This window comes from Delphinus delphis, chromosome 15, assembly GCF_949987515.2.
Source record: "Delphinus delphis chromosome 15, mDelDel1.2, whole genome shotgun sequence".
Classification (NCBI taxonomy): Eukaryota; Metazoa; Chordata; class Mammalia; order Artiodactyla; family Delphinidae; genus Delphinus; species Delphinus delphis.
Genome location: NC_082697.1, coordinates 24649148 through 24661226, shown reverse-complemented (window position 1 = coordinate 24661226; position 12079 = coordinate 24649148). Strand labels below are relative to the sequence as shown.

The 12079-nt window shown below is 50.5% G+C and overlaps 1 protein-coding gene across 6 annotated transcripts in view; it reads left to right on the top strand.

The window, feature by feature from the left end:
- Nucleotides 1–8849, top strand: part of RALY (RALY heterogeneous nuclear ribonucleoprotein) — a 79526-nt gene extending 70677 nt beyond the window's left edge. For 5 of the 6 annotated variants that reach the window (XM_060031038.1, XM_060031037.1, XM_060031040.1 and 2 more), the window contains 8 exons: nt 874–1138; nt 2243–2315; nt 2504–2551; nt 4584–4753; nt 5467–5580; nt 5787–5983; nt 7242–7290; nt 8495–8849. In XM_060031038.1, coding sequence (XP_059887021.1) covers nt 883–1138; nt 2243–2315; nt 2504–2551; nt 4584–4753; nt 5467–5580; nt 5787–5983; nt 7242–7286 — 903 coding nt within the window. In that variant the 5' untranslated portion in view covers nt 874–882 and the 3' untranslated portion in view covers nt 7287–7290; nt 8495–8849. The remainder of the gene's footprint in view (nt 1–873; nt 1139–2242; nt 2316–2503; nt 2552–4583; nt 4754–5466; nt 5581–5786; nt 5984–7241; nt 7291–8494) is intronic. The other variant, XM_060031043.1, reaches the window with a different exon arrangement.
- The last annotated feature ends 3230 nt before the right edge of the window (nt 8850–12079 follow it).

Below are 12079 nucleotides of genomic sequence, written 5' to 3'. Positions count from 1 at the left end.
ATATGCGTTAGCATACAGTATTTGTTTTTCTCTTTCTGATTTACTTCACTCTGTATGAGAGGCTGTAGGTCCATCCACCTCACTATAAATAACTCAATTTAGTTCCTTTTTATGGCTGAGTAATATTCCATTGTATATATGGGCCACATCTAAATTATCCACTTATCTGTTGAACTCATGGAGTCTTGGAATTATTCAATATTGCATGCTACCCTTAGCTCACAGTGAATGCTCAGTGAGGTTTAGCTCATTTTTTTCGAAATGGCTGGTTCTAATAAAGACAGTCATGGTCCATGTCTGGATCAGACTGAGCAATTTTCTTAATATGAAGTTGTTTTAGAGCATACATTACTTGCATTTACCATGTGACCTCTTTACCATGGTTCTACATTGAAGGATCAGAAGAAAAGCTGTGGAAGATCTTCAACTTTAGATCCTGCAAGGGGTAGCATTTGAGATGAACATTAAAGAAAGAGTGGATTTGAAAGAACTGGAGTCAATATGAAACTTATGTAATGTTATAAACCAATAAACCTCAAGTGTCTCAATTAAAAGAGAAGAATTGAGTCAAGCAGACCAGGGTTCAAATCCCTGTCCTGTTATTCACTAGCATTGTGACCTCTGACTTTGCATTTCCTCCCTTATAAAATGTCCTAATTCTGCTTATCATGTCAGTACCAAACGACAGAACATATGTAAAACACCTATATGAGGTCAGCAGCCAGTGAAATGAACAAAAATGGGGAAGCTGGATGCTGTAGGGGCGTGTGTGTAGGAAGGCACAAAGCAATCCAGTTTAGTCAGGTTGTGGGCCATGGGCAGCCCTTGAGCCCAATCCGGGTTCCCAGCCTCACAGTGGCTTTCTTTCTTCAGGTGGCCACCATGTCCTTGAAGATCCAGACAAGCAACGTAACCAACAAGAATGACCCCAAATCCATCAACTCTCGGGTTTTCATCGGAAACCTCAACACAGCTGTGGTGAAGAAGTCTGATGTGGAGACCATCTTCTCCAAGTATGGCCGTGTGGCCGGCTGTTCTGTGCACAAGGGCTATGCCTTTGTCCAGTATGCCAATGAGCGCCATGCCCGGGCAGCTGTGCTGGGAGAGAATGGGCGGGTGCTGGCTGGGCAGACCCTGGGTAAGCATCTCTCCATGGCCCTGCCCCTGGATTTCTCCTGGGCAGGTGCTGGCCTGCATTCTTTAGCTTCCCTCTTATCCTCTTTTCTATCTTCTCCAACCGTCACCCACTATAAGATCAGTGCCTGTATGGGAAAATTTTAAAAGTTTCAGGAAAACACTTCTGTTCTGTCCCTGCTTTCACAGTGTAAGCGTTCCAGTTAAAATGCAGATTCCCCAGAGAAAGGGAACAGAGTGGACTAGCACAGCCTCTTACATTGGGCTGCATTTGGCTTAGGTTAGAACCCTTTCTGAGAGCCAGGAGGAGGGGCTGGGAGCATAAGGTGAAGCAGGTGCTCTTGGTCGCGGTGCTATGTACATGAGATGTGGCCGTGCTGGAGGCCTGCCCTGGAGCCTGTATAGTGTTTGTATATGTTCACGTACTTCGGTATATTTGTGTATGTTTGAGAAGGATATGTGTCCCTGAATATGTGGTATGTGGATGTAACTGAACATGTGGGGAATATGTGGACACATACTTTACTTACATGTATATATGTAGAGTTATGTGTGTATCAGAATATACTTGAGTGTGTAAGCAGATATTCATGTATTCATTTACCAAATATTTATTGAGGTCCTAACATTTGCTGAACTCTGCTGTAGGCATAAAGATGTTTGGTAGAAGGTTTGTGTAAATGTGCATTGGCTCATTTGCATATGGGCAGTTAAGTATAGGATGTTGGAGCCACGTCTGAGTGTAGTTGAGAGTGTGTGATCTTATTTCCTGGATATGTGAACGTATGTGTGAGGATGTGTGTCTGATGTATGCGTTTATGTGAGTGTACTTGAGAAGGCATATAATTTGATGTACGTGGCCGTGTGTGTGTGTGATTGTGAGCATGCATGCATGTATCTGAATGTATCTGAATGTGTAAACAACTATATGCATGTGATGTGTGGGTATGAGTCTAATTTGTGAAGACACCTGTTGTCCATGTTAGTGAGCGAAGTCCATGTGTATCTCATGTAAACACATAAATTGCTGCACACGTGCATGAGGGTGATATTTGTATGGGTGCTGATATCCTGTCAGCATCTGACTCTGCCTTCTCCCTCCATACAGACATCAACATGGCTGGAGAGCCAAAGCCCAACAGACCCAAGGGGCTAAAGAGAGCAGCATCTGCCATATACAGGTGGGGCGCTCTGTCTTGTTTGTCTGTCTCTGGGTGGGATTGGTTCCTCTTTCCACAGAGGGAGTGAACACTGGTGGTGACGGTATGCCAAGCCTAGAATTTGGGGAGGTGTTTGGAGATGAGGGCCTGCGAAGAGTGGGCTGAGTGGCCGTCTCTAAGCCCCGGCCCTCTCCCCTTTGTTTCCCCAGTGGCTACAGCTTTGACTATGATTACTACCGGGACGACTTCTACGCCAGGTGAGCGGGGGAGGGGCGTGCCCAGGCATGAAACAGCCAAGCTGGAAGGGTCCTGAGAGATTGCTGGTGCAGCCCATTCAGTCCTCCAACTGGGAACTGAAGCCCAGAGTTGTGGACAGGCATCTGCCCAAGGCTGCTCTACAAGTTAGTGGCAGAGCTGGGACTAGGGTCCAGTTCTATAGGTGCCCAGGCCAGAGCTCTCCCCAGCCCACACTGTCTCCCAACTCTCTGACCGCCCCTCCCCTTCCTAATCCTGGGGTGGGACTCAATGGGACTGGACAGCCAGGGGACCTATAAATGTAGCAAGTTGGAATACAAAACAGGTACAGGGCCAGGTGCAGGGAATTTGAGCCCTCACGCTTCTGCTGTTCAGTTTCCTTACCTCTCTGAGGTGCCCAGCCAGCTGAAGGAACCTCAGAGCTCAGTCTGAGCTTCTTAGCCTTATGTTTATAGCCAAGAGGCCAGCAGTCCTTTGGAGGTCTGAATTAGTCCCTGGTAGGCTGTGGCCCACCCCCAAGCCTACCCAGACCCCAGCGTCCATGGCACCAGCCACATTCTTGTGGAAATCATGGTGGGGGCTGGCCCAAGCTTCTCCTCCTTCCTGCTTCTCTCCCTCCCTCCCTCCCTCTCAGCCTGCCCCAGGCTGTCCCAGAAGAACAGACCTCTCTGAGCCTCAGTTTTCTCACCTGTGAGTGGTTTCAGGAGACAGTGCAATGTAGTGGAAAGTGCCCTAGCCTGGGAATCAGAAGACCTGGGTGCTAATCTCAGCTCTGCCACTGAATAGAGTGCACAACTTTGGGCAAATCCCCTCCCAGTTTGAAATGGGCTTGTACCAAGTGATCCCTCAGGTCTCTTCCAGCTCTGGGATTCTGTGGTTCAGTGATTCTGACCAAGGCCAGAGCCGCCCCCTCCCCTTAGGGGCAGAAATGCAGGGTCTGGGACTGGGTCCATTCCCAGAGACTCTCCATCTCCAGCCATCACCACCCCAGGGCAGGGGCTCCCTAAACAAAGGAGTACCAAGGCATGGGGCGTTGAATTGCCTAGTGATGGCAGGTAACCTGGCTGTCATCAGGAAAGTGATCCCATAGTATACCCCTGTGGCTGCTGTTCTGTGCAGAAAGGTGGTAGCAGCAGCAGCGGTGGGAGAAACCCCTACTTGGCTTACTGAGTTTCTGCCTGATCAGGAAGAGAAGCCCTCCTGGAAAGGGCTGGGTGATGGCGTCGGGGGTGCAGCATACTGTCTGGTATAGAGGGTCTGACCGTGCTGCCTAACCTTGATACTCCACTGGGCCCCCTGCCCCTCCATCCTCAAAGTCGAGTGAGAAGGATGGGGTGACTGGGGCCCAGAATGAGGAAAGGGGCTTGGACTCCAGCCTCATGCCTCTGAGGTCATAGGCCCCTGAGTTGAGGGTCTCGGTACCCTGGCCCTTCACCTATCACACCTTCTAACGTGTGTTTTTAACCAAGTTCTCTCATGCTCTACCCTCACGGCAGCCTTGGGGGATGTGGGGGGCGCAGAGTTTGGGGTAGCCATCCTCACTAGGCAGATGGGAAAACTGAGGCTTAGGCAGGCTTAGGGATTGACTCTCACTCCCTCACCTCTCTGTTTCCAGCTGGGGATTTGTACTGCTTTAGGGAGATTTGCAAACTCTGACCAGAGCTCGGGGTACAGTTGACTGAGCAGAAGTAGGTCAGGTAATAGAGCAGGACTGGGTGTCAGGGTGATCTAGGGAAGTCTTCTTTCTGGGGCTGTTGTCAGTTTGCTCCTCTGTTGAATGGGGCTATAACCATTACCACCTGTCACCTCCCCTGCTCTTACCCAGCTTGAATGGTAGGAAAGGTGGATGTAGTAAGGTCACTGAGGTCCAGAAAGCCCTTCCTCTTCACCCTCAGGACCTAACTGGGAGCAGGATGAGGTATACAGTACAGGCTACCCAGCCCTTCACCAGCCCTACATGTGTTGGTCTAGAGTCACAGTGCCCTCTGGTGGCCACAGGCCATGCTGCAGCCTCTGGCCCGTTTGCTCTCACAGGCTCTTCGACTATCGGGGCCGCCTGTCACCAGTGCCAGTGCCCAGGGCAGTCCCTGTGAAGCGACCCCGGGTCACAGTCCCCTTGGTCCGACGTGTCAAAACCACCATACCTGTCAAGCTCTTTGCCCGCTCCACAGCCATCACCACCACCGGCTCAGCCAAGATCAAGTGTGAGTGACTATATCTTCTTCCTAGGTAATTTTTATTTTTGTCATTAGCAAAATAATAGAATTACATTTTTTTACATTGGAAAATAGATAAAGGAACAAATCTCCCACAGTTCTGCAGCTCTAATACAACCAAGTGAGTATTTTCATGCATTTCTAAGAGGAAAAGACCGACATTTGTGGAGGAGGGTCTTGGGTTAGGCACAGAGTCCAGTGCTGTGACGTGGAGCCCAGTGAGGAAATGGTGTCATCTTTCCTTTAGTAAGCACAAGGACAGGTCCACACAGGCTCGCTACTCCACATTCATTCTGGTGTGCACACGTGGTCAGGCACCCAGGAAATCTGATTGTAAAACACTCACATTTACACACCTTGAAAGACAGATACCACTCTCTAACATAAGCAAAGACACATGCTTGCTCAGGTGCACACAGAGGTACACACCACACACCTCCATTCTTATCCATCCCCAGTCCCTTTCAGAGTTGGAGGGGTCGGGGATGGTGGGGGAGATCCAGGTTCACAAGGGCCTCCAGAAAGTCTCAGGGGGAAGCCACAGGCAGCTCAGGCCTTTTCCCTGGCCAGAAAAAGACCGTGGACAAGGATAGTTTCTGCCACTGGCCTGTCTTCCTAGTTGACAGAATGGGGCTAGGGTCTTGTGTTAGTGTCAAGCTCCCAGCCCTTAGGTGACATCCCTGTACTCCCTCCACTCTCAGTAAAGAGCAGTGAGCTGCGTACCATCAAGACAGAGCTGGCCCAGATCAAGTCCAACATCGATGCCTTGCTGGGTCGCTTGGAGCAGATTGCCGAGGCGCAGAAGTCCAATCCAGGTCAGCTTCCAAGGGTCCCTGCCCAGATCAGTGGCCAGGGGCACAGGGCAGAGTGTGGGGAGGACAGTGCATGGGGCAGAGAGGGACTGTGGCCTCCAATCCCACCTGGACCCACTGTGCTGAGGCCTAGGTTACGCTAAGGTGCTACCCCGGGCAGCTGCCCCAGGTTGATTTTTATTCCCCTCATCCCCCGCTTCCGCCTGAAGATGGCAAAAAGAAGGGCGAGAGTGGCAGTGGCAGTGGCAGCGCCATCGGCAGTGGCAGTGGCAGTAGTGGTGGCAGCAGCCGGCCACCGGCCCCCCAAGAGGACACAGCTGCTGAGGCAAGCATGCCCCAGGGAGAAGCAAAGGCTCGAGACGACGGTGATGAGGAGGGGCTGCTAACACACAGCGAGGAAGAGCTGGTGAGGGCATGCGGTGGGGGGGCAGGGGGAATTGGGACTGGGACTGGACTTTGCACGCTTGGTTGCAGGAGGGCTGCAGGGAGAAGGGGAACCTCTGAGCTGGTTGGCTGTCCTATGAGCTCCCTCCTTCCTTCCCAGGGATTCTAGTCCTGTGAGGAAGAGGGGGGAACGAACAGGGAGTACTTAGCTATTTCAGCTGCCAGTCAGAAATCCCACTGAGGACTGGGGCAGACCTCTCTCTAGCCCAAGGCCCATTCTAGACTCTGTCTTCTACATGAGTCGGAGAAGGGAAGAGTCACGGACTCAAGCAAACACACACGGTCTGCAGAGTTCCAGGGAGCACGAGGGGTTTGCCTGGGGAAGCCACGGGGAGTGTGGATATCTACTCCACCTGAGGATTTTCTAAAAGCCATTGTTGCCTCAGAATGAAAACAGGCTGTCTCAAGAGGGAGTGAGCTCTGTTTGCTATTGGAATTCTTCAGACTGAGGCAAGGAGCTCATATTAAGCGGGAAAGTAGACCAGATTCTGAGTCTATAAGATGTCTGTTGTGTGCCTAGTTCTCAGTTACCTAACACTGAGCACCAGGCCCTGTAGTTCACACTTTTTAACTTCATTTAACCTTAACAGCAGCCCTGAACTCTGCAAAGTATTACTCTTGCCACATTTTACACCATGAAGAAACTGAGACTCAAAGGAGTCAAGTAGCTTGCCTGGGGCGTTGTAGCTAATAAGGGTTGAGCCAGGATTGGAGCCTGGCCTTCAGCGGGTCTGTGAATTTTCTCCACATGGCTGGGTTCTGGTGTGAGGACAGATAGGCTTATGGCCATAACAGTTGAGAGGTCTTTCTCATGCCCAGCCTGTCTCTTCTTATTTAAACCTAGCCTGATACCCCATCTTACTCTTTCAGGCATAGTAGTCTCCATAGAGGCCCTAATGAAGGCTTCGATGCTCCTAAGATGGGGAGCTCACCAGTCTACTAGGCTTTCAGTCTGCTCCAACCTAAGAAGGTCTTTCTATGCAGAATGTGCCCCCTGGCACACCTAGAACTTCCTTGACTGGTCCTTTCTCTCCTGCGGGTCCTTCAGACTACCCTGTTGGGATCCCAAGCCAGCCTTTAGTTAGACTGGTCCCATAGTTATTCCCTTCGGCTGTCCCTCCCCCTTTCTGAGTGTGGTCGCCATATGTGCTCTGGGCCCCAGGGTAGGACAGAGCTTGCAGCGAGTGATATGTGGTCCTTTGTTGTCTCCTCCCTATCAGGAGCACAGCCAGGACACAGATGCGGATGATGGGGCCTTGCAGTAAGCAGGTACGGGGGTCCTGGTGGGGAGGGGTGCAGTAGACCTGGCAGGGTAGTGCTGTGCCCAGCAATGAAGGCTCTGTCGTCCCCAGACATCCTGCCATGCCCATTTGTAGGGGCTTGGTGGGTTGCAGAGCAGGCAGCCGTGGGTGGGCTAGCCAGGTCCGCCCAACAGGAGTTCCCTCAGAATACTCCAAGCTACATTGCCTGTCTCCACTTGTAAAGAGCTCTGAGTCTACTGGAGGAGGACAAACCATTACCACCCAGTGTGAGCAGGATGACAGGGACTGGAGAGCCAGGGGCTCATAGAGGGGTGTGGTGGAAGAGGTGATGTGTAGCTGAGCCTGTTGAGGATTGAGGGAGAAGTGTCTGAGGGAACACCCTTATCAGAGGCACAGAACGCTGGCAGTCCTTGGTGTGTGAGAAATGGCCAGGAGCCTCCTGTGGCTGCAGTCCCGGCTCTGCACAGTGGGGAGAGGGAGCTGCTCATCATCAGAGGGTGATGATTATGCCAGACTTAGGGGCTGGGATAGGATCCTGTCAGGAGGAAATGCCCTGTGCACCCCAGCCCTACAAGGTCGTGACTGTGCCAGTGTAACAGATGTAGAAACCTGAGGCACTGAAGGGGGCAGGGAGATGCCACGTATCTCACAAGATCCCCAGGTGGTAATTGGTGGAGCCTAGATTTGAACCCAGTGGTGTGGGCCTCAAAGCTCATTCTCTGGTTGGTATTTACCACCCTGCTCTACCCGACCCTAGAGGGAAACCAGGCCACAGCAGCTCTGCCCATACTCTGCCCCATTCCTTTGGGGGCCGTTTCCAGAGTAAGACAGGCTTGGGTGGAGGAGGGCCTCAAACAGCAGAGGTGTCTATACGCATGACACATTCATGCTATGAGATGCTCCACCATACATTTAAGTTTAGGCAATCTTCGTGGTTTGTTTTACCTGGGCGGCTAAGTTTTACCTTGTTAAGCCAGTTTGCAGGAGAGGTGCTGGGGACTCAGGTGAGGAAACTGAGGCTTGGGGAAGGGGAAGATTCACCCAAGGTTTCATGGCCAGAAAGTTATGAGGCCCAAGCCAGAGTGCAGGCATATCTTTGTTTGCAAACAGCAAACACCATTCCACTCTTTCTTCTTCCCACCCCGTGTTATCAAGAGCACGAAGGGGCTCTTCCTCTCAGCCTTAGTCTCTCTTTTGTGTCTGTTTCTCAGTCTGACAGGAGCAATGGCCACCAGCAGGAGAAGGGCGTACACTGTACCAGGCCTCAAGCAGGGCACCCACCCCTGGATAACCACCCCCAGCGGGTCCCAGAGGAGAGCTGGCAGCAGGCACCACCTCCCTCACGGGTCCCAGCCAGTGCCACATTCTCTGCAGGTGGAGTTATCAGCATCCCCTTCTCATGTACCCTCCCTCCCTGTTGGCACTGCCCAGGCCAGAGGGCAAAGAACAGAGTTTCCCTACACTCTGCTTCCCCTCCCCAGGACACTCCCAGGCTTGGGGTTTTTCTATAGGTTTGGAGGAGGGTGGGGCCCACGGGGAGGGGACCCTGACAATAAAGAGATTGGATCCCAATTTGCTCTGAGATGGGATGGTTTGTGTTTTCTCATGAAGGTACCCTGGCCCTCCTGTCCAACCAGAAAGCAGGTCTGCTACACCCGCTTCTGTTCCCTCCTTCACTCCTCCCTGCCAGAGAGAGCATTGTCTAGGGTGCCTGAAACTGATCTGTCTGGGCCTTAGTTTCCATGGCTAAAATGGGGATTAAAATGGCCAGTAGGGTTGTTCGGGAGGGTCAGATGTGCCAGTGCCCATGAGAGCAACTTCGTGGTAGAAGTGCCAAGCGGTTTTGATCCACTTGGTCAGGCAGTGGTAGGTCGAGGCCTCAGTTTCTAAGTCTGCTGTTTCCCAGCTCTAAAATGGTTCTAGAACTCACCACTTCCTCCCCTTCTGTGTCTTGGTTTAGGACACTGTTTTTTCACAGGGATCTTGGGCAGCAAGGGGAAAGAGGCTAGAGGCTGAGGCCTTCAGTCAGAGACCCAGACCTGGAGTGAAAAGTAGCCCCTTGGAACTGGTCAAAAGACTTCAATCTGGAGAGTTGGAGAGTTGAAGAGGGTGTCTAGAGGAAGGGGCTAGGTCCACAGGGAGGGTCTCATCCCCTTGAAGAGCCCTTGGTGGCACATACCACTACAATCCCTGAACCTACAATCTGTCCTTGCACCCAGGACATCAGAGCCTAGCTTAGCTGACCCACTTGCGCACCTGGGTAGGTCTTCATGTTCCCCTCTGTACAAGGTGGGGAACTGCTGCCCTTGACTGGAACTTGGGCAAAGTCCAAAGGGGTTTTGGTGCCTGGTAAATATCACACCTAAGGCTGGCACTGTGTTCTGTGTCCCCAGAGCTTAGTGCTGTGCGCCCATTGTACTGTAATAACATTTCTAGACTCTACAAGGACTACTCAGTATGCTTTACTGAGGCACTCACTTTTCAGAGCTGGGGGGACAGGTACAACAGCATGGGCCATGGGCTTCTTTAGTATGCCAGGCATAGAGGCCATGAGAAGAGCAGGGAAGACCCTTTCCAGAGTTGTGAGCATCTGCCCTACCCAGAGGCCCTGTTTTATCACCCTGGCACCAGGAAATATCCTGGACAGAGTAAAAATGGGATTCCCCAACCTGGCGCCCCAGAAAAGCCCCTGAACTACTTCAGCTGCTAAGAAAGCTCACAGTTGGGCCCTTGAGTTGAGAGGTTCATATCCACAAAAGCCTGCATATACCTGCCCGTCATCCCTGTGTCTGGGACCAGAAAAGACATTTCCCATTGCATTGCTCAATAGTTTTCATTTTTCTTTCCAAACTCTGAAAAACAAAAGGAGATCATGAAGAAATGTGATACCAGATTCTGCCCAAAGCACTGATATCCTCTAGATACTTTCAAGATCTTAAGTATCGATTGTGATCCTAGCAGGACTATCATAGCCAATGGGTTTCCTGGATTGTGAGCTAATGCTTTCCCCCTTTTACTGCTGCCAGTATGGTTTGTGACCCTGGCAGGTCTTTTTCCTTGCCAGGTCTCAGTTTCCTCATCTGTGTGAGGGACTGGCCTAGATAGGGACAGTAAATGGCCCTTATTTCAGTTGTATAACAAACCACTCTGAAATTCAGTGCTTTAGTGAACATTTATTAGCTTTTGATTCTGTAGCTGGGCAATTTGGGCTGTGAGCCAGCTGGGTGGTTCTTCTGCTTATCTCATCTGGGCTCTCATGTGGCTGAAGTGAGCTGGCAGATTGTCAGGAAGCTGATTGGTCCCAGATAACCACCCACTTGTCAAGTGGTTGGGCAGTGGGGGCAACTGGGCCACACGTTCCTAGCATCTAGCAGGCAAGACAGGGTAAGCCCTGATACGCAGGTGCTCTTCAAGCTCCTTGCTTGTGTCATGCTTGTAAGGGTCTACTGGCCAAAGCAAGTCGTATGGCTAAGCCCAATTCCTCATTATGACCGTAATTTGTTTTTAACCTATCTCAGGCCTCATTTCACTTGCCAATTCAAAACATTTAGTAGCAGCTGCTGGAATGCTTTTTGAAGATTTGGAGCAGTTTTTAGACTATTAGGAAATAGTAACATGATAGTTTGGTCATGTTTTTTATGGGCAAGGAATTGAAATATGGGTATGTGACTGTCAGGTATTAGCCAATCCTGGCCAGGTTACATCTTGTCCCATAACATATATACTATGCAGTGGGCCATATGATGAGACCACAAAAATACAGACGGTAGAGTAGGGCAAAAGATTCTGAGCCAGGTGTCCTGGGTTTGAATACCAGTTGGGCCATTGACTGGCTTTGGGCATATCAAAATCCCTCTACCTGTGGCCACTTTCTGAATATCTGCTGTATAGAAGGCACATTTTACACTTAATCTCCACAACCACCCTTTTAGGTGGATGTAGTGTGAACTTCTGGTTACAGGTTATAGAAACTGAACTTAAACCTGCTTAAGCAGGAGGAAGTTAACTGTTTCACAAATTTAAAAGCCCAGGCGTAGATTTTCAGACCCAGTGGGACCCGGGGGTTCAGGAGCTGCCATCAGGAATCTTTTTCTCTATTCCTCAGCTCTGCTTCTTCTGTTGGTGGTGTTCTCAGGCAGCTTCTAAGTGGTGGCAGAGCATGGCCACAGGGCCTGTGAAGGGTGGAGGGAGGAAAAAATCCCCAAATGGAAAATACGAGTTCTACAGCTAGAAGAAAGGGGGCTTGGGCTGACAAAAACAGGTCTTCGTTGTGTGATTATGACCATTTTATAGATTTTATAAATGTGGATGTTCTAGAACATGGCCCCATTGACAGATGGTCTTTATATCCTCTCCCCTTTATCTGGACTCTATTTTATCAGTAGAATACAGTGATGGTGATGCTGTTATGCCAGTCTCCCAGTCCTGTTCTTAAGAACTAGCAGTTTCTACTTCTGTGTTGGGACCCAGCCACCATGCTGTGAAGAGGCCATGTGTACATGTTCCAGCTGACAGCCAGTATCAACTGTCAGACATGAGTGAGGGAAGCCTTCAAGATGACTCCAGCCCAGCCACTGTCTGGAGAACCGAGTAAGAACTGCCCAGCTGACCTAGTCAAAGCCCAGCACCATGAGTGATAATAATCGAATGATTGTTGTTGCTTTAAGCCACTAAATTTTGGAGTGATTTGCTATATATCAGTTGATAACCAGAACACAAACTGAGACTCAAAGGTTTAAGTAGCTTGCTCTACTTTGGGGAACTGGGTTAGGAGTAAAGACCTTCTGTTGAATTGA